Source organism: Salvelinus sp. IW2-2015, linkage group LG4q.1:29 (assembly GCF_002910315.2).
Source record: "Salvelinus sp. IW2-2015 linkage group LG4q.1:29, ASM291031v2, whole genome shotgun sequence".
Lineage (NCBI taxonomy): Eukaryota > Metazoa > Chordata > Actinopteri > Salmoniformes > Salmonidae > Salvelinus > Salvelinus sp. IW2-2015.
Window position 1 is genome coordinate 2,602,023 of NC_036842.1, and position 23,239 is coordinate 2,625,261.

At 41.9% G+C, this 23,239-nt stretch overlaps 1 protein-coding gene across 3 annotated transcripts in view; it reads right to left on the reverse strand.

Annotated features, from left to right (window-relative positions):
• Positions 1-15,924: 15,924 nt before the first annotated feature.
• Positions 15,925-23,239, reverse strand: part of LOC111961246 (zinc finger protein 462-like) — a 97,767-nt gene continuing 90,452 nt past the window's right edge. For all 3 annotated transcript variants that reach the window (XM_023983365.2, XM_023983366.2, XM_023983364.3), the window contains 6 exons: positions 22,819-23,083; positions 22,350-22,486; positions 21,808-22,031; positions 20,432-20,672; positions 19,602-19,731; positions 15,925-19,407 (listed from right to left, as the gene is read on the reverse strand). In XM_023983365.2, coding sequence (XP_023839133.1) covers positions 19,179-19,407; positions 19,602-19,731; positions 20,432-20,672; positions 21,808-22,031; positions 22,350-22,486; positions 22,819-23,083 — 1,226 coding nt within the window. In that variant the 3' untranslated portion in view covers positions 15,925-19,178. The remainder of the gene's footprint in view (positions 19,408-19,601; positions 19,732-20,431; positions 20,673-21,807; positions 22,032-22,349; positions 22,487-22,818; positions 23,084-23,239) is intronic.

Genomic DNA, 23,239 nt, shown 5'->3' on the forward strand with positions numbered 1-23,239 from the left:
CAGTCTTCAACTRACTTCCATCAACTCTACTGAARGCTCCATAAGACTCAAACAACAAATCCACTTCTGCCATTAGCTGTCATCAGAGGCTGTCCATCACCATTATGCTTTTGCCTTTTCAGCGCTAACCATAAACAAACCTTTACACAAAAAGACGATTAGGCATACGTCAACTCGGGATGCGAGTGTGACGTACACGAGACCTGAGAAATGTAGTTTTCATCCATCCATCCATCCWTRCATCCATCCATRCATTCATTCATTCATTGGTAGCAGTGCATCACAGAAGCAGATCATCATCATCGGCGCATCAATCATCATTTCCCTGCTGTTCGTGACTTTGATTTTAAGCTGATTTAACGGTGCTATTTTCTCCGATTTTTTAAAAACCATTCTAGTTTCATTATTGCACTATATTATATACGTTTTAAAAAGTTGTAACTTTTAGGCTGCGCTACCCTCGTTCCTGTATCCAGATCTACCTTCCTTATGCACCTCCCAAATAGGCCTATTAATAGGCTACAGGTTATGACCGCATTATCTACCAAGAGAATTCTCTTCGATTAAAATCACAATCGCGTATATCCCCCCCCAAGCAGACACATCGACGGCCCTGAAAGAACTTCATTGGACTCTATGTAAACTGGAAACCACATATTGTAGCTGGGGATTTTAACAAGGCTAATCTGAAAACAAGGCTCCCTAAATTTTATCAGCATATCGAATGGGCTGGCAAAACCCTGGATCATTGTTACTCTAACTTCCGCGACGCATACAAAGCCCTRCCCCGCCCTCCTTTCGGAAAATCTGAKCACGACTCCATTTTGTTGCTSCCAGCCTATAGACAGAAACTAAAACAGGAAACGCCCGTGCTCAGGTCTGTTCAACGCTGGTCCGACCAATCGGATTCCACGCTTCAAGATTGCTTCGATCACGTGGACTGGGATATGTTCCGCATAGCGTCGGACAATAACATTGATGAGTAATTCGGTGAGCGAGTTTATTAGCAAGTGCATCGGTGATGTTCTACCCACAGCGACTATTAAAACCTTTCCCAACCAGAAACCGTGGATTGATGGCAACATTCGCGCAAAACTGAAAGCGCGAACCACTGCTTTTAATCAGGGCATGGTGACCGGAAACATGACCGAATACAAACAGTGTAGCTATTCTCTCCGCAAGGCAATCAAACAAGCTAAGCGTCAGTATAGAGACAAAGTAGAGTTGCAATTCAACGGCTCAGACACGAGAGGTATGTGGCAGGGTCTACAGTCAATCACGGACTACAAAAAGAAAACAAGCCCCGTCGCGGACCACGATGTCTTGCTCCCAGACAAACTAAACAACTTCTTTGCTCGCTTTGAGGACAATACAGTGCCACCGACACGGCCCGCTACCAAAACATGCGGGTTCTCCTTCACTGCAGCCAACGCGAGTAAAACATTTAAACGTGTTAACCCTCGCAAGGCTGCCGGCCCAGACGGCATCCTTAGCCGCTTTCCTCAGAGCATGCGCAGACCAGCTGGCTGGTGTGTTTACAGACATATTCAATCAATCCTTAAGTCAGTCTGCTGTTCCCACATGCTTCAAGAGGGCCACTATTGTTCCTGTTCCCAAGAAAGCTAAGGTAACTGAGCTAAATGACTATCGCCCCGTAGCACTTCACTTCCGTCATCATGAGAGTGCTTTGAGAGACTAGTCAAGGACCATATCACTCCACCCTACTGACACACTAGACCCACTCCAATTTGTTACCGCCGCAATAGGTCCACAGATGATGCAATCGCAATCACACTGCACACTGCCCTAACCCATCTGGACAAGAGGAATACCTATGTAAGAATGCTGTTCATCGACTACAGCTAAGCATTTAACCATAGTACCCTCCAAACTCGTCATCAACTGGGTCCTAGACTTCCTGACGGGCCGCCCCTAGGTGGTGAGGGGTAGGAAACAACATCTCCACCCGCTGATCTTTAACACTGGGGCCCCATAAGGGTGAGTTCTCAGCCCTCTCCTGTACTCCCTGTTCACCCATGACTGTGTGTGGCCATGCACGCCTCCAACTCAATCATCAAGTTTGCAGACGACACTACAGTGGTAGGCTTGATTAGCAACAACGACGAGACGGCCCTACAGGGAGGAGGTGAGGGCCTCGGAGTGTGGTGTCAGGAAATAACCTCACACTCAATGTCAACAAAACAAAGGAGATGATCGTGGACTTCAGGAAAACAGCAGAGGGAGCACCCCCCTATCCACATCGACGGGACAGTAGTGGAGGAGGTGGAAAGATTTAAGTTCTTCAGAGTACACATCACAGACAAACTGAAATGGTCCCCCTGTATCACCGCCTGGGCTGTATCACCGCCTGGTACGGCAACTGCTCCGCCCACAACCGTAAGACTCTCCAGCGGGTAGTGAGGTCTGCACAAGCGCATCACCGGGGGCAAACTACCTGACCTCCAGGACACCTACACCACCGATGTCAACAGAAGGCCAAAAGATATCAAGACAGCAACCACCCAAGCACTGCTTGTTCACCCCGCTATCATCCAGAAGGCGAGGTCAGTACAGGTGCATCAAAGCTGGGACCGAGAGACTGAAAAACAGCTTCTATCTCAAGGCCATCAGACTGTTAACACGCCATCACTAACTTTGAGTTGCTGCTGCCCACATACTGACTCAAATCTCTAGCCTCTTTAATAATAAAAAATTGGATGTAATAAATGTATCACTAGCCACTTTAAACAATGCCACTTTATATAATGTTTACATACCCTACATTACTCATCTCATATGTATATAATGTACTCTATACCATCTACTGCATCTTGCCAATGCCGTTCGGGTTCTCCATCGCTCATCCATATATTTTTATCTACATATTCTTTTTCATTCCTTTTACACGTGTGTGTATAAGGTGTTGTGAAATTGTTAGATTACTTGTTAGATATTAATGCATGGTCGGAACTAGAAGCACAAYCATTTCGCTACACTCGCATTAACATCTGCTAACCATGTGTATGTGACAAATAACATTTGATTTGATTTGATTTTACCCAGCTAACAATTCTAGGGAGAGAGAATGTTTTTGTAATGTTAACCGTAGTGTTCACCAGACGTTTGAGTGTCCATATAATAAAATGATAAGAGATGCAGTATATAATATTACAGTTAAGCAGTCTAACAAAGTAAGGCATAGGGCTGTTGTAGAATCTGTCAGTCCAAGTAGGGGGAAGGTTCAGTTTGTGACTGGATCAAGTGTAGATCTGCCACTGACCTAGCCCRTTGTCTGAGGTATTTTTTCAGGTGTTAGAGTTAGGAGAACATTCTCTGAAAGTCAAACAGAACAGGTTTGCCYTGTTCTCAGAATATTCAACATTAATGTTCTAGACACATTTCATTGGAACATTCCTGRGTCCAGTTTTCTGAGTCTTAGTAGAATATTTAATCCACACAATTACATTGTGTCTGTTCATAGTAATTATTATTCAGCATGTCCTCACCTGSGATTTGAACTCACAACCTCTTGGTTCACAGCATTCCAATCTTTCTACAACGCTACCATATCTGTYTCAGTTATCAGTTAATSTGACWGTTCTCTCATTCTTCATTTGATTGACTTATTTCAGCAATTTTAGGGCTTTCTGTATCATGGTCTAATGTTGGTTAGGCATTTTACCCTGTTTTAATGTTACTCCTGAATCACTATGTTCAATAAAAWAGTTTTTCTTGAGTGWKCTTTTAACAGAGCTGAGATTTAATTRYAAGTGCATTTCAAGAAGACAATGGATTGATGCTCAGCTTCATTTAATTAATAAATACTGATCATTATTGAAAGGTACTGGAAATGTGGTCATAATTTGTGTTTAGCGGGTAATCCTACAGATTCCCATCTTTCAATGAGAAACATATTTGAATTAAACCAGTTAAGGGTGTTGAAAATAATGATAACATACAGTATATTGCTAAGAACATGAGAGTAGTGTGACTACCTCTGCAGTTCTCAAACCCAGTCCACCAGCACCAATAACAAACACCCTAACCACTGTCCCAATAAGGAATATCACTAGTGCATGTGCTTAATAGGCCTTATCCAGAAGTAAACCCTAACCCCTTCTCCCTAGGCACTTGTGTAGATCTGAAACAACTGGATAGGTGTAAACAATAGGGTGAATGCACTTTGAAGTAAACCTCAGCTCTGTTAATAGTACACTCAATAAAAACATTTTTATTGATCATAGTGATTCAGGAGTAATATTAAAACAAGGTTATTTGCCTGGTAACTGGCACCGACGTGGTGGTGAAAGGCTGTGAACTAAGAGGTTGTCAGTTCAAATCCCATGGGAGGACATTGAATAAATTAACGAGCACAATGGAATCATGTGTGTCAAAAATGTAAATTTAGAGTATTGTGTGAGTGTTCCTAAACTTGTCAACAAATCGCTCTGAATGGTTCAGCTCCTTGATACGCTCGGCCACAGTAGGAAGGGGTGATCTATAATGATGGAACTATTTTTTTTTACTTTTTACTTTCGAGAACATTTCTTTGAGACCATCAGGCAAAGTCCTGACCACTGATACACATGAATGTTCATGCAACGTTCCCATGAAACATGTCTAGAACATTAATATCTTATATTCGGAGAACATGGCATCCATGTTCTGTGTAAATGCGGTGGGATGGATTACTGTTCTTGCAACGTTCCCATGAAATGTGTGTAGAACATTAATTTGGAATATTCTGAGAACATTGTAACCAAGTTCTGGGTAAGTTCTGTTTGACGTTAAGGGAATGTACTCCTGGAAACTGTCCTTSTACGTCACTGGAACATTCCTATGGATGGAAACGGTAGGTTATAATGATGGTAGATTTGGACATTGATAAGTGCCTAAATTAGAACGTAGTGTCTATACAGTAACATGCTATACAGGATGTCAGAGCTCAGGGTCTCCYCTTCACAGCTCTGTATGGGTTTCGACTGACAGCTGTTCTGAACTGGAGCACCACGCYCGACAATACGTTTTCCCCATCCCTCCCACTAATTGTGTGACTTTTGAAATTTTTAAAAAATGTATTAAAGATGAGACGTTGAATGTTATGATAAATACCACGTTGATGTCATACACGCAAGCCAGACACCCGACTAAATTTGCACTTTGCATTTCCATATCATAAAACCTTATGTAATATGGTGTCAATGTTGATGATCACTATGCTTGATTTAGTTACAAGATGACATGGCGTTATACCCTGAGTTGTCTTGAACAGAATGAGCCTGTGTTTGTTMTATTGTGAAGAGAATTTGCCGCGGACCACACATCTGATTGCACTCATGACTCCATTCTACGCACACCAAAATTACAATCTGCTTTTCTGAATTGTTTTGTGAAAGCCTAACACTGTAAAGTCACGTTTTATAATTTATTAAGTGGTGTTAACAATAGAACAAGCTATCAAATTATGCCCACCTGACCCAGATGCAATTTATAATAGACTGTTTTTGGATTGCGTAAACGACAACAGTAATTGTCTGAAAGGCGGGGATGCAGGGCTCTATTCCAAACAAAACAACTACAAGTGTGCTTGCTCTAGTTCCTGAACGGCACAGCTAGAAGAGCTCAAAAAAGCACCWWATAGTTGAAGATTWTTCTTTGAGTCATAAAAGTGCAATGAAATTACTTAGGAACTGTGGAGAGTTGTGTGTCCACTTGGAAACACCAGTTAGACCTCTCACTCAAACCCTTGTAATTTTTTTGTCTTAGGTTGCACTTACCCCACATTTTCCAAGAATATTCTTATCATGTTACTGAATGTGTCCGGAGTATTTTCAGATTTTGTTATCAACAAATGCGGCAAAAAGTACAGTAAATGTAAAATGCACATAAAATAAACAGTGTAATATTTGGATTCAGTCTTGTGTCAGATGAACGTTTGTGTCCTCACCTTAATAATTTCCCCATAATCTCCAAACTGTTCCCTTCTAATTGCTACTATGGTTAAGCATTCCATACTTCCTCCGTAAGAAATATTTAAATTTAGCCCTATAGGCCAATTTCCATGAGTATAAGAGGTTTTTAAGGGAACTTTCTCCAAGTTGTGAGAACTTTTGTTTTTAGCTGGGTTGTCAGGCGGTGGTTAACTGGTGCAGTGAATCAGGCGCAGGAGAGCAGAAATMAGTGTACAAGGTATTTAATTCCAAGACAGCACCAGTATAAAGACAATACTCAAAGTGCGGAGAAATACCGGTCACTCGAAAATAACGGGCGTAAATACATAACCCGACAAACATAACCAGCCGACAAGTACCGCCATGAACAATCAATAAACACGCACACTAACATGTGGGAAACAGAGGGTTAAGTAATGAACATGTAATTGGGGAATAGAAACCAGGTGTGTAGAAAACAAAGACAAAACAAATGGAAAATGAAAAGTGTATCGGCGCTGGCTAAAAGACCGGTGACGTCGACCGCCGAATGCCGCCCGAACAAGGAGAGGGACCGACTTTGGCGGAAGTCGTGACATGGATAAACCTGAGAGCAGTTGCTTATATTAATGCTAGGCCATGAAGTGTCTGAGGGCGTAGGCTAAGTCAGGTCAGACCCACAGAGAAGACTCCACATCTCAGAGGGAAGGAGAAGGAGGTAGGCCTCTGACCTGCTGGAGCAACCCAGTGATCACTAAAAGAATGGAGCTGTGCCCTGAAGTACCAGAGGGTAATTGGGCATGAACCTTTTTGACTTTCCAACATTGAGACCACACCAATGGGCAAGGTAAGTCTGGCTCTTCATACACAATCACAATAATTTTATTTTATAGAGTAATACAATGTATAGCTGCTAAGGAAATCAAGCACCACACTATATTGTCTTCAATTGAATTAATTATTACCCAAGTATTAGTYAACTCAAGGTAATGTGTGGTTTATTTGTTATCTATTTATTATCTGTTTACTTGTATATCTCACCGGGACTGTATATTTCCGAACACATTCACTACAAATAGCGCTCCCTTTACTCTCTTTATTAACTGGAAGAGACGCTCATTTTGGTCTAACAGTAGTCTTTCAACAATCTAAACTCATTCAACCGTTTATATCAGTCAACATTCTGTATTCAGTTAGTAAGTTATCCTGTTTAACCAGGGCCATACAGTAGATACATTATGAGGACACCGATGTCCGGACTCTGGYTTTTTAATAAAATTTAAAAAACTCCGTTGAGAGTTAGAATAGTAGAATACACAATGTTACATTTCAAAACTCGGTTGTGCATCACCAGATTTCCATCCAACCTTTCTATGCGACTAAAGTCTACATGTCGAATATTTTTTTTAATGGCAGGCCTGATAGAAACAGATTAGTCAGTAAACGTTCCAAATGTTGACAAAGGAAAACACGCTAGACAAGGTGGGATCTTCTTGTGTCGGTAAAATGAATTATGCACAAATGTTGATATAATAACCATCCTATTGAGGTAAATTTGGAGTCACGCGATGCATTTGTGGTTCTCCCTCTACTACTTTGGGAAGCATGCAGTTTGTTACGCTACAGATATACTGTAAAATTATGATGAATTTAACAGGATTGTGAAAGTGCACATGATGAACTTGATGCTCACATCTGGGCACAGACGTCAGTTCAACGRCTAGTTTTTATTTACATTTGGTTGACTTGTGTGAATTAAAAGTGAAATCAACAAAAAATTGAATCTGATTTGGGTAAAAAAATTGAGTTGAAAAAAAGAAGACATTTCCCTTGCGTTGATTACTTCTTGCAAATCCAATCATTTTCTCACATTGATTCAAAGTCATCACATAGATTTTTGGGGGTTGAAATGATGTGGAAACAACGTTGATTTAACCCGTTTTTGCCTTGTGGGTCTTTTCCAATAAATATTGAGGGTCTTATTCTGGTGACATGATGATCGATGCTTGGCAGCCGTTTGACAAATAAAAAGAATCTTGCTCTTTTGTCCATAATAATCTTACTATGTAGGTAGCCTACCTGCACTGTACCTGCAAACTGATGTCTAGAGCGTGCCAAGACCAGAGTGYGCACATTCGCTATATAACGCAACATATTTTGTGACAAAACGATCCGGAGAGTTGATAATGCGAGGGAAACCCATTTAACTTATATTTTGTATTTGGTACATGCGAATTTAAGKGCAAAAGTTATTTTTATATACACTACCTCATCACGTACAGCATTTAGTCCGCAAGTCAATTTGATGGAAACACATCTCTGGTAGGAAAATTAGCATTTGTTTTTATGCAGATTTTTGAATATTCGCATGAAAATCTGTTMCCAATTGGGTGGAAACCTATGGACAACAGGTAAACTTGTAGTCGTGACCAAATTACCGACCAGGCCACATGCCCAGGTTCCCTGACCTCCAAGGGGCCCCCATTGYTTTTGTTAATTACTCTCAATCAGATATCATATTAACAAGGTATAAGCCATGGCAAAATGTGTGGAATTGCAGGAAATTAGATGTAAAACTGCTACAGAAACAAGTTCTGCAAAGCAAACGTACACTACATMACCAAAAGTATGTGGACACCCGCTCATCGAATGTCTCATTCCAAAATCATGGGCATTAATATGGAGTTGGTCCCCCATTRGCTACTATAACAGCCTCCACTCTTCTGGGAAGGCTTTCCACTAGCTGTTGGAACATTGATGCGGGGACTTGCTTCCATTTAGCCACAAGAGCATTAATGAGGTCCGGCACTGATTTTAGGCGATTAGGCCTGGCTCGCAGTTGGCGTTCCAATTCATCCCAAAGGTGTTTGATGGAGTTGAGGTCAGGGCTCTGTGAAAGCCAGTCTTGTTCTTCCACCCCAATCTCGACAAACCATTTCTGTATGGACTTCGCTTTGTGCACAGGGGCATTGTCATTCTGAAACAGGAAAGGGCCTTCCCCAAACTGTTGTCACAAAGTTGGAAGCACAGAATCGTCTAAAATGTAATTGTATGCTGTAGCYTTAAGATTCCCCTTCACTGGAACTAAGGGGCCTAGCCCGAACCATAAAAAACAGCTCCAGACCATTATTCCTCCTCCACTAAACTTTACAGTAGTGTTCTCCTGGCATCCACCAAACACAGATTTGTKCATCAGACTGCCAGATGGTGAAGCATCACTACAGAGAACACGTTTCCACTGCTCCAGAGTCTAATGGTGGCAGCTTTACACCACTCCAGCCGACACTTGGRATTGCGCATGGTGATCTTAGGCTTGTGTATGGCTGCTCGGCCATGGAATCCCATCATGAAGCTTCCAATGAACAGTTATTGTGCTGACATTACTTCCAGAGGCAGTCTGGAACTCAGTKATGAGTATTGCAACCGAGGACAGATGATTTTTATGCACTACATGCTTCAGCACTCACCGGTCCCGTTCTSTGAGCTTGTGTGGCCTACCTCTTCATAGCTGAGCCGTTGTTGCTCCTAGATATTTCCACTTCACAATAACAGCTCTTACAGTTGACCGGGGCAGCTCTAGCAGGGCAGAAATTTTAAGAACTGACTTGTTGGAAAGGTGTCTTCCTATGACAGTGCAGTAAGGCCATTCTTCTTCAAATGTTTGTCTATGGAGATTGCAGCAGTGCGTGCTCAATTTTATACACCTGTCAGCAACGCGTGTGACTGAAATATCCGAATCCACTCATTTGAAGGGGTGTCCACATACTACTTTATTTATCCCAGTCACAGCCTGTTGTGACACAGCCTGGGTCTGTAGTGACACGAACCCGGGTCTGTAGTGACGTCTCAAGCACTGGGATGCAGTGCCTTAGACCGCTGCGCCGCTCGGGAGGCCCTGCCCACATCCTTTTGTACATATGGTGTATTTGTTCACCCTTTGTTAATAAATACTTTTTCTAATTAAAGATCATTCTAGTTAAAGATCCCCCCCACCCACATTTTACTAACAGACCCCCCCCCCCCCAAATCTGCTGTCTGATTTTTCAGAGGACCCTGTCAAGTGAGTGATAATATGTTGCCCTTGGCCTGCGGCTGCTGCTCTACACTCCTCTCATTCTCCCTGGTCCAGTCATTGGAGAGCAACACACATCAGGCATTCCTTCTACTCCTGTGGGAGAGCTCTCGTCTAGCCGCCTGCCATGACTGCTCCTCAGTCTCTCTGTCTCTAGGGGTCGTGAGTCTGCCGTTGGCCCCTCAGAAGTGGTGAGCTTCAGAGATTCCCACTCCTGATCCCACATGTCTTGAATATATTTTTTAAAGATTATGTTAGAACTGTGAAATAAAGTGCTTCCAAAATAGGCATTAGGAAATACTGGACTGAGAGTAAGACTGAGAGTAAGACTTTGACTTGYATGTACTAAGACAAGAGAGACACAACTCTAAAGGAGTAACTCACTGACAAGCTACTGTCTTTTAACACTACAGTACAAGCATATCTTATTCTAAAATGCCTGAGGAGGCATCTTTAATTTATATTATTTTTACATAGGCTTACATTAACCCACTGTTTCTGTATCACATGTGTGTATCCTGTACAGGACTGGTAGTCAAGCATTCCTCTGGGTTTGTGGTTTCGATCAGTTGAACTCAGTTCCCAGTTCTACAGAGTTGATGACCGAGATGTTAGTGGGTAAGTGAGAGAAGCCACCCAGCTAACAATTCTAGGGAGAGGGAACGTTTTTGTAATGTTACCTGTAATGTTCCCCTAATGTTTGAATGTCCCGTTTTCTGTTAGTTAGGGGAACATTAGTCTATGTTAGCAAAAACATTCTCAGAACCTTTTCAGCATGTTTTGGCATTACAGATAAGAGAACATTCCCTTAACGTCAAACAAAACTTACCCAGAACGTGGTTACCATYTTCTCAGAATACACAATACTAATGTTCTAGACACATTTCATGGGACGTTGCAAGAACATTCCTATGTCTACTTTTCTGAGGGTTAAGAGAATATTCCATTAACGTCCCACCAGACATACACAGAACATGTCAGTTATCAGTTAATTTGACTGTTCTCTCATCATTAAATTTGATTCACTTATTTCAGCAATTTAAGGGCTTTCTGCATAGTTGTCTATTGCTGATGGGGAATATTAACCTGTTTTAATGATACACCTGAATGACTATAATCAATAAAAGTTGTATTTTTTGTGTACTTTTAACAGAGTTGAGATTTACTTCGAAGTGTATTCACCCTATTGCTTACAGCCTTACACCTACCAGATCTACAAAATGCTTTGTAAACAACAGGTGTAGACTATCAGTGAAATGCTTACTTCCCAACAATGCAGAGAATAAAAAAATAAATAATATATATATATATATATATATATATATATATATAGGGAAAAAATCCACAATGAGTAATGATATAGACGGGGTACCGGTACTGAGCTGACACGCAGGGTATGAGGTAATTGAGGTAGATATGTACATACAGTGGGGCAAAAAAGTATTTAGTCAGCCACCAATTGTGCAAGTTCTCCCACTTAAAAAGATGAGAGAGGCCTGTAATTACTTGGCATGGGCCCTCAATACTTATTTTCCACCAATATATATATATATATATAGGGAAAAAATCCACAATGAGTAATGATATAGACGGGGTACCGGTACTGAGCTGACACGCAGGGTATGAGGTAATTGAGGTAGATATGTACATACAGTGGGGCAAAAAAGTATTTAGTCAGCCACCAATTGTGCAAGTTCTCCCACTTAAAAAGATGAGAGAGGCCTGTAATTACTTGGCATGGGCCCTCAATACTTATTTTCCACCATAATTTGCAAATAAATTCATTAAAAATCCTACAATGTGATTTTCTGGATTTTTTCCCCTCATTTTGTCTGTCATAGTTGAAGTGTACCTATGATGAAAATTACAGGCCTCTCCCATCGTTTTAAGTGGGAGAACGTGCACAATTGGTGGCTGACTAAATACTTTTTTACCCCACTTGTATAGGTAGGGATAAAGTGACTAGGCAACGGGATAGATAATAAACAGTAACAGCAACAGATGAGATAAGTCAAAAGATCTAGTGCAAAAAGGGTCAATGCAGATTATTATGGGTAGCTATTGGTTAGCTATTTAACTAACTATGTAGTAGTCTTATGGCTTGGGGGTAGAAGCTGTTCAGGGTCCTGTTGGTTCCAGCCTTGGTGCATCGGTACCGCTTGCCGTGCYCTAGCAGAGAGAACACTCTATGACTTGGGTGGCTGGAGTCTTTGACAATATTTAGGGCCTTCCTCTGACACTGCCTGGTTGGCAGGGACATACTGATAAACTACCCTCTGTAGCGCCTTGCGGTCAGATGCCAAGCAGTTGCCATACCAAGCGGTGATGCAGCCAGTCAAGATGCTCTTAATTGTGCAGCTGTAGGACTTTTTGAGGATCTGAGGGCCCATGCCAAATCTTTTCAGCCTCTGAAGGGGAAAGAGGAGTTGTTGTTGAGCCCTCTTCACGACTGTGTGGGTGTGTGTGGACCGTGATAGTTCCTTAGTGATGTGGACACAGAGGAACTTGAAGCGCTCGACAAGTGCCCAGGGAGGTAGGATTAGGGTTTCTTCTGGACAGGGCCTAACTATACAGGCCCAATAAGTACATGTCCTAGGGGTATCCCTTATTGGGACAGTGGTTAGGGTGTCCTTCATTGATGCTGGTGGCGTTTGAGACCCGCTAGGGGATTCGCTGTACTCTCACATTCTTAGCAAAACATGTTAAAAGGGCATGCACGTCCTAATTTGGCATCGTTATGGATTTGGTTCATTAAGAAATTCTAGCAACCATTCCAACATGAGTTGGTTTCAGGTTGTGGTTTGATAWGGGTGTTTCGTGTGCGTGTTCACAAGAGGGAAAAGTTAGAGAAATTATTTTGCCAATTAACTTCAGCCGGCTGGTGTACACTGTGGCAAAGGTAGTTTGACTTTGGATAGCCTACCTCCGGGGCTAGTTAGGGACCGTCAATAAATGACACAATGTAAATTAGACAATATTTTCATGTTGCACACCTTTTATTTTTCTCATTAAATCCTTTCAATATATGTATATGAATTTCTACAATTTATAGTTGGTTTGAGGTTTTTAAGTCATTGAAACTTGGAGCTATTGGAATTTTAACATATTGTCCCATGTACATTGTGTAATTTATAGATGCCAGCTGTGAGCATGCGGGTAGGATTGAAGCAAACCCAACCTTAATTTATGTTGTGATGCAGTCACGAGCACAAGTCTCACAAACTCTGTTTTGGATAAGACTGACTTTATGACCAAAATTAACCAATTTACACTTTTGACAGTAGAATAAATGTTTCGGACTCATATCGATGCCACATAGGCTGTTTTCAAAATTATACGTTTTTAGGGGCATTGGATCTTTAATGTCATTATTTGGCAACAGTTACACAACACACCTATCTGATCTAACAAAATGAGTTTCTCATTGAAAGATGGGAATCCATAGGATTTCCCCTTGAGCACTAATTATGACCACATTCAATTATCAGTATTTATTAATTGTATATAGCTGAGCATCTCAAAGAGAACACGATCGTCTTTTTGAAATCCACACCACATATATCATGTAGAACAAACATGTGTCAATGAAAAATTAATTGTAATTAGATCAGATAGGTGTGTTTTAACTGTTGCCAAATAATTACATTAAGATTGCTAAAAATGTGAGAGTAGGGTGAGAGTAGGGTGCCTCCCCTAGCAGGTCTCAAACTCCAGCACCAATGACTAATGACTAACTCCACAGTCCCAATAAGGGATATACAGTATCTAGAGCATGTGCTTATTGGGCTAGTATAGTTATAGTTCATTGACTCGGCAACAGTAACAGGGCTTGATGTGTAATGAAACCTTTTTTTGGGGGGGGGGGATGTTACTATGCAATGTTACTATGAAACGTGTCAAGAACATTAATATCTTATATTCTGAGAACATGGCATCCATGTTCTGTGTATGTTTGGTGGGACGTTGATGGAATATTCTCCTAACCCACGGGAAACTGGACACAGTACTGTTCTTGCAACGTTCCCATGAAACGTGTCTAGAACCTTCATATCTTAAAATCTCTCTCTATATTTTTTCTCTCCAATTGGTAGTTACAGTCTTGTCTCAACGCTGCAACTCCAACGGACTCAGGAGAGGCGAAGGTCGAGAGCCATGCATCCTCCGAAATACGACCCAACCAAGCCGCGCTGCTTCTTGAGACAATGCCCGCTTAACCCGGAAGACAGCCACACCAATGTGTCGGAGGAAACATCATGCACCTGGAGACCGTGTCAGCGTGCATGCGCCCAGCCCGCCACAGGAGTCGCTAGAGCGTGATGGAACAAGGACTTCCCTGCCGGCCAAACCCTCCCCTAACCCGGACGACGCTGGGCCAATTGTGTGCCGCCCCATGGGTCTTCAGGTCGCAGCCGACTGCAAAGGAAGCCTGGAATCGAACCAGGATCTCTAGTTGCACAGCTAGCTAGCAATACAGTGCCTTAGACCACTGCGCCACTCGGGAGGCCCCATATCTTAAATTCTGAGAAAATGGTAACAACGTTCTGGGTAAGTTCTATTTGACATTAAGGCAATGGTCTCTTGGAAACATTCCAGGAACATTCGTATGCAAACATTAGTTAATGACCTATTGAGAATCTTAAGGGAACGTTTTCTAAAGTTGTGGGAACGTGTTGTTAGCTGGGCAGGTACTGGGTGGAAGGGTGGAACATAGAAGTATGGACCACTGGGATGTCTTCTCACTCCGTAGCTATTTCCTGTGGACAAGCTGTTGTGACTATTATGAGCTGCTCTGAGGACTCTCTCTCCGTGGCAACCATCCAACAGGACAGCCTGTATAGAGGATGGTAAAATGAACAAGTTGTAGAGTAGAACATGTGTTGTCAACTTGGGGTAGGGACAGACATTGGCATGGTAGTTCAACTAAATGGTTCATAAAAACTCCTATGAAATCTTGATAAAAAGATCTTCACTCATATCGAGACTTCACTCTTATATCGATTATCACTATCAGATTGATTAGGTCACGTCAGTTTAATCTTTGACAGTGAAAGTAAAGCACAGCTGTTTTAACCAGACATCCTACTAGTTAGTTCTAGAACTACCCTGCCCTAGAACAGTTCATCTCTCTGGTAGCTACAGAACTGACAGTTGTCTTTGTCCTTTCTCTCTTCTCTGGCCACTTTCTCAGACCTATGGACAGATGAGGAGGGAGTCCCAGCCGTGAATATAGCCCGGCTTGGTCCGTTGGTTTCACAGTCTATCGAATGTCCGTCACATTATTTTATCTGTGACTGACGTGAGACAAAGGATTATGTAAATAAAATGGCACCCTATCCCCCTACATATTGCACTACTTTGGATAGGGCTCTGGTCAAAAGTAGTGCACTATATAGGGAATAGGGTGCCATTTGGGATGGCRTCTCCTTTGAACGTTCTCTTTGTCCTCTGCCACCAAGGGATGGGTGCATCACTCCACTAACAGACGATTGAAGATGCACAAAGACATTTGATCTAACAGAAGATTGCCACCGTCTATGACAGACACATTCAAACAAGCCGCATCGTAGGACCACAACTGCAGCAAGCAAACGTATTTGATATTTATCCATTTCTCATTCTCTGGAATCATCCAAAATAATACTTATTACACTAACAAATGATTAGCAACCATGAGGGACAGGATGAGTAATAAATAATACATAAAGAATTCATGATGAAAAATGTTTGCATAGCAGTGATTGCAAAACACTTTTGTATTATTTTATCTTTGAGAATSTCATCCATTTTGTCCTTGAAAGCAAGCATTCATGATTGTAATCTGCTTTCCTGGAAGCTTGCTTAGCTCCGAGCATTACAATTCATGACAGCTATTGGGAAAGGCATACTAATAGATTTGGCCTGTACAAAGAATTGTTTTTGGAGTGTCAGTAACCTGAAACAATGGTTTAGTTTKGTTTATTAGGATCCCCATTGGCTACTGCTCATACAGCAGCTACTCTTCCTGGGGTCCACATAAAACATACAAATACATGACAAAGTACAGAACAGTTATAGTCAAGAACAACATAAAATATTACATTCAATTCAAAAATAAAAAATGATTACGCGGATTGGCCGTGCGATTTCTGGGAATTTGTGACAGAGACACATGAACAGARATATCTGATTGGAAACAACAGACAAACAAAACGCAACTGTAATCCCTGACATCAACAACAACAACAACTACAGAGTACCGMTATCTGATAACTTTATTAACAAGTTAAAAAAAGACAATGASTTACAATATTTACAGAATATCCAGAGATAAAATGGAATACAATTGTAAACAATCATTCTAGGTAATATCACAACCCACCATCAGGAATCAGATTTTCACAGGAGAAAGGCAAGATGGAGAATCTAAGGTAGTCAAACAATAGAGAACAGTCTGAAGAGAAGAAGAGAAGAGAAACATCATGGAAACAAACMAAATATATACATACAAGCATCCAGTGTGTTATGACGAGCAGGGGTTCAATTGGGAGGTGGGAGGAAGGGGTGTGACCAACAACCAACAGTGTCCCACCACCTTATGGTACAGCGGGACACTGAATACAGTGAGTATTTAACAGATGCCTATTAAAAATGGACAATGGAAAAGCAACCAATTTGGGATACAGAGAGACAGGACAGTTCCAACCACCTCACAAAATCCCAAATTAACCCCACTTCAAAAAGCTTATTTCCTCAAAACAAAKATTTCTCTATGGGTTAATGTTTAAAAAGCTAAGCTGGTCCTTTTAAAGGATAGGYGGGGTAAGAGATTTAGCACCAAATCACCCCCGTGTTGTTGTTTTTAAAGGTACAAAATAAAAGAAGACATATTTCGTATCAACCAGACGTTGTACAACAGCTTATTATAACATCTTGATTTGGGAGTCTGAAAAAACAGCTCACTCCAAAGGTTTTTATCTTTTAACTTGATCTTTTTTTTTGTTTATTTGTTTAATATGAGACCAACACCTAAAGGGAAAAGGGAAACATTTCCTTTCTGAAACACCACAGTTTCAAACACTTGACAAGTAGTTTGTTTTTCTACACACAACTGCATATCACATACGTACATGCATGACTCTCGGAATGCACCCTACAGGGGACTAGGTTTTTTACCAGAGCCATATATACATGTATTTATGTCTCTGGGTTCCAACCCCCTTTGCAACAATGGTTCGTTACTCAGGAAAGAACATTGTAGCAAACATAGCCAGCTAAATATTTTGTTACCAAGAGCACATTTCCATTTTTTTTGCGTGTCTCCTTTGATGGCTCAAAGGAGCCATATTACAGATACACTGTCAATCACGTTGTATTGGTTTGTATCGGTTCCAACCAACCAGTGTTGGAAAGAAAACATCTCTATCGACGAAGCTTGAAATAATTGCCATTCGTTATTCTAATAAGGCTTTGGGGTATTTTGAGCAGCAACTTCTAACATATACAATCTCTGCCTTATTTGTCAAAACAGCGTAGTCTAAAAAGGAGCATACCGAAGAACAGACTCTTCAGAKTCATCGTCATACACAACAACAGAATCATAGAATACGACACTTTACACGGCAACATGTAAGTTAAACACCTAAGTGTTGTACTTTCGCATTGCTGGTCAGTCACATTTTATCATCCGTTTCTCTGGCATACTTACAAGTTCTCCTGTAAATGCTGTCGCAATTATCTGTTGATGAGGTGAATTATCTGCTTTGCGTCATGCCATTCTCCTCATGTTCATGTCAGAAAGAGAAAACGGTAGCTTCCGGGGTGTACAGCATTCTCTCTGTGTTCTTCCGACATTGATGACATGTACTGTGTCACAGACTACCGTGTAGTTTTTACAACAACATCGAACTTGTTATCGATAAACAAAAACAACAAGGAAACCAATCAATGCCACAATAATAACCATTATTGATTCAACTGCTGGTTATCATGTTGTGGGGACACTTGTGTCAGTTCACTTTCAAATGTACAACTGTCAGAAGACGGACAATAGACAATAAAAGCGGTATTAAAGAGTGGAAGTGCTGGGAATGCCTAAGGCTGAAGGCATATTTATCATATTCAAGGGTACTACTGTATATAACAATTTGCTATATATAAACATTGGGGCAAAAGTCAGGTCAATATTCTAAAAATGTAACAAATCAAAGTTTGAAATATACTATAGACAAATAAGGTGCAACTATTCCTCAAGGAATTATTCTACTTGATTAATAACACAAGGCTAAAAAAATWAAAAATTAAACTAATGTAAAGGTATCATCCGGGTCAAATCACAGAAACCGTTCTACTGTGTGTTTTACAGCTAGTATGGACGGGGTGGAGAGGGACAGTTGAGAAGACAGATCTTGGATCAGGTCCCCCCTGTCCATATAATCATATTCAGTTTGATCTAAAAGGCAAAACGGCTATCCTACTCTGAAATGTTTTATGAATATGGGCCCAGATCGTGATGAGTCATCTCTCACACACTGCCTGTCTCTCAACATTACAACACTAGATGATGGGGTTATAAGTATATTAGGATCTTGTTGGTAGCAGTGAGGTTAAAAGGGGGTCAGGGAACTAAATGTGGTAGGTCATACAGTAGGTTATCTATATTTATAGAACCCCTCGTTTGGAACRTCCAAGGGGTCAMTATATCTACGTATATCTAAAAATAAAATTCCCCCAATTTCAATTTTTTCCCCCCCAACATATCTTCCCACAATTTCAAACATGTTTTTGGGGAAATGTGACCCACTCTTTCTTTCTACAAAATATTGTAGTTAGTAGACATGAACTTTAAACTGTAGAAACTGCAGATTTGACCATAATGTGTGCTTTACAGTAACATTCACTATTGGTTACCAATATATTAACATCTGTCCTACGGGACCATTGACTCATTTTAAGGTTCAGCCATTTAAAAAATGTAGGATGTAACACAACCTATAGTTTCCAATATGTAACACTTAAAATCTAACAATACTCCAAAAGGTCACAATTCTTTTTTGTTTCCATAATTTTCTTTTCTTTCTTTAGCAGCCTATTTTTGATACCCAACCCAATACCAATATTAATTCAACCTAATGTATAGTCTCTAGCAAAGTGACTACAATGTTAGGCCCCAGTACTCTTCTCTTCCATCTTCTTATATGTCATTTTTTGGTTTCAAGCATTTCTTTGTTGTCTTCCTCATTCAGATTGTTACTACTCTGTAATAGGTCGGAGGCATATTCTTTCTCCACTTCCATGCCGTTGCTAGATAGGTCCACTCCTCTGTCCGTCATCGTCCCAATGGTCGARGAGCCAATAGAAGGCAGAGCTGAGGCTGATGCGTCTATTGCTGGGTTGGTGCTAGTGTCTGTTCTGCTGTTGGTAACAGTCCTGTATTATGATGAGAGGGGGAAAGGTCAATGTCCATTACCACAGGAACATATCGGGGGGAAAACATGCAGAAGAAAGAGGAAGGGAGGAAGAGGGGTAAGGAGAGAGAGAGATAGGGAGGGAGTGAGAAAGTATGTGTGTGAGGCAGAAGGAGAGACGGAGGTAGGAAGAGAGAGAGAGAGAAAGAGACTTACATGCCGTGTCGGAGGACGTGTCGTTCCCACTCTATGCTGTTAGTGAAGCAGCGACCACAGAACTCACAGGGGAAGCGCTTCTCAGCGGAGGCAGTCACACTGCTGCTGCTGGGGGAAACTACTGGGACGTCTGGGGAACAGACAGAGATCAGCATGATGAGAGGGGCGCATGATACGACATCAGCCCAGACAGATACAGCAGAGACCCAGTCATGTCAGATTACAAGGTTGGAGTGAATCCCATTTAAATCCAGGAAGTAACTGACTTGGAATTTCAGTTCACCTCTCTGAATTGACTGCACTGAAATGGGACTGAGCCCAACCCTTTTGGTAGCAGCCAACAGAGATGGATTTGGCATTGTTAGTCATATTGTTAGTAGTAAGTAAGTAGCCTTGAATGAGCCTTGGCTTGTGCGAGCCAGGATGGCTCAGAGTTAGATGCACTATTGTAAAGTGGTTGTTCCACTGGATATCATAAGGTGAATGCACCAATTTGTAAGTCGCTCTGGATAAGAGCGTCTGCTAAATGACTTAAATGTAATGTAAATGTCATAGGGAAGGAAACTATCTCCTGTTTCTGTAGCGTGAGGCAGCTTGATGTACAAGTACACACCCTGGACAGGACCCTAGTTTATCGCAGGGCCTTACCCACAATCCATCTCCTTAATGCTGAGTTCCAAACGGAGACGCATCAGGTCCCATTTTTACAGTATTTGGTATGACTCGGCCAGGGATTGAACTCACAACCTTCCAATCTCAGGMCGGACACTAACCACAAGGCCACTGAGTTGTTAGTCACATCAATAATGACGATGAAGATCCTTGTTTACCTTTTGGAGCTGGCTTTTCTGCCTCTTCCTCTTCAATCCTATTCTCCTCCTCCTCCTTCTGCTCTAGCTCTTCATCTATACTCTCCTCCATCTCCACTTCATCCTCCACAATCTCTTCCTCCATCGCTCCTAATCCATCCTCCTCTCTCTCCTCTTCCTCCCCGGCACTACTGTTCCTCTCCTTTATAGCATCCAGCCGATCCAGGTTGACCTGCCCCATCAACTCAAAGTTACGGATCACCTGATCAACAACAAAAGACAGAGGTATGATTGATTGGTTAATTAATAATTGATTTATCAGTATGATCAGTGTTGCAGTGGAAGGGTAAACGCCTTTAGAGTAAAAATGCATTGAAAGTATAGGAAGTGTTCCTTTGTTCACTGTGAATGGCAGTTTCTTTTAATTCCCACTACATCACTGAGTATGAAGACCCCATTGGGTATTACTGACACTGAAACAACAAATTCTGGTTGTGAGCAGGTTGTAATGAAGTCCTTTTAACCTGCTGCCCAATGGGACTGTCTCTGAATACACATTCTACAGGCAGTTCAAGTTGCTCATGTTTAGTGGTACCGTATATAATGTGTTTATTCAACAAGAAGTACATTTTTATTTTACAATCTATGAGCACCTCACCACACACTATGAGTGACAGGTATCATGTCAGAAAGAGTTGCTGTAATTGGCCAACAACGAGCACACAGTAAGAGTGACTTCTCTCCTCCTTCCCTTGAAAGGGAGCTCGCACTGCTGCCTCCGTCTGTGCCCTTTTAAGTTTAATGTATACTTCAACCTCATGAAATGCCATGTGACCTCGCTCGGCATCTCATGCATTATCCCCATTATGGGACTAAGGGAAATGAAACCTATTATTTGTGATATGCACTCAGAATAGATAGCAGGCAGCTTCTTCCTACCAAGCATATGTGTGTGGGATTTTAAATCATCCGGCATGATCTACTCTGTATGACCACGGATCCTTTTATCGGTAAGCACATTATATCCGCATGCCATGGAGATATCATGATAAAGTACTGAAATAACGCATCGCTTATTCGACACCGATATTAAAAACACTAAAGACCAATTGAAGCCATTGTTTTACAATCAAGGTATCCAAGCCTTTTGGGCTTTCATCTCTGAGGTTAAAGTGTGCCAAAACGTAACTGTGTACAAGTTGATACGATCTCGTGATTGTCTCAGGACGACATCCTTAGAAAACAGCCTGCTTTAAACAGTAACTAAATCCTTTTGGATCATTTTCTTTTAAAGCCSACCCATCCTACCAAATGTTAGCTCTCCGGGTACTTGTATTAAAACAGCTGACTGTATGGTTGAGCCGGGGTGCATGCTGGGACTTGTAGTTCTGCCCTACCTTGTGCTCGTCTCGGAGATGTGTCTCCAGCTGGTAGCGCTGCCTGCTGTCGTAGTAGCACAGTTGGCACTGGTAGGGTTTCGTCTCGTTGTGCTCGGTGACGTGCCGCTGCAGGCTCTGGTCGCTGGAGCAGGTGAAGGTGCATTTGTGGCAGCGGAACACCCCGCCGGCCAGGTGGCGAGACAGCGTGTAGCGAGACACTTCCAGGGGCACCACACGCTCCTCTGGGGTAGGGAAGGAGAGGGTAGAGGGAGGGAGTGAGSGAGAGAAAGAGATAAATATTGTGTCAACAGCATCACAGCACCTCCAACCGTGAAGTTGTAACTTAGTAAGTACAGCTAATTGGTGTGCGACATTTGCTCGTGCATTTTGGTGTGCGACAATACGGCGTGATGTCTGGCACTGCAATACTAGTACAGCTTTGACTTTCAGGAGGACTCAATGAGCTCCTTCCACCTGGCACTAACAGTTATTACCTCTAAGTTGTCTTAACAATATTCGAGCACGTAAAACAAGTAATCACAGGTTTTGGCTTGGCTTACCCCTGTGCAGGACGACGTGGTCGATCATATTGCTCTTGTATTTGGTGTGGTAGAGACAGAGGGGACAGCGTAGGTCTTTGGGACCCTCCTCCGGAACCACAGTGTGTCCTGCTTCCACATGCATGGTGAATGTCGACCTGAGAAGAACAGAATAGATTTAGTGAGGCCCGAATGGACATAAGGAGAAACAACCCACAACTCTGTTGTCAAACAACCATCATAAAAAGAAGAACAGGAAGACATAGGCTCTTTCCCAATTTGTCTCTCCGTGATTTCTTACGTCCACTCTCCTCTCCACTTTCTCAAACTGTTTTGGAGGAGAAGGTCCGAAACGAGGGACCTCTCRTCCAATGCGGTTTGAGAAGGAGGAAAGAGGACGTGATTGAAATTGAAAAGGAGACCATCTTATGTTGGTAATATAATGTATATATAATGTATYTATAATATACTGTAATATTAATTTCCTTACTTGGAGCAGGTGAAGAAGGAGCAGTCTTTGCACTTGAACAGTTTCTTGCCTCCGTGTCGGTCCCTGTAGTGGCGTCTCAGGCTCTGCATGTATCCCGAACTGAACTCACAGAACTCGCAGGTCAGGATGCCTTCCGGCCGAGTGTCAGAGCTCGCAGCCTGGGGCCGGGCGGTGGGGCTGGAGGATGTCACATGACTACGAGACGCCACCTGGTAGTGACTGATCTGCCGCCTCACGTCCGCTGTCTCATGCAGGTACCCAGCGTCTGAGAGAGAGAAGTGTGTCACTGTCAATATTCAGTTCTGACAGTTCTGTAAGTCGCTTTGGATAAAAGTGTCTGCTAAATACTAATATCATATACAGTTGAAGTCGGAAGTTTACATACACTTAGGTTGGAGTCATTAAAAGTCGTTTTTCAACC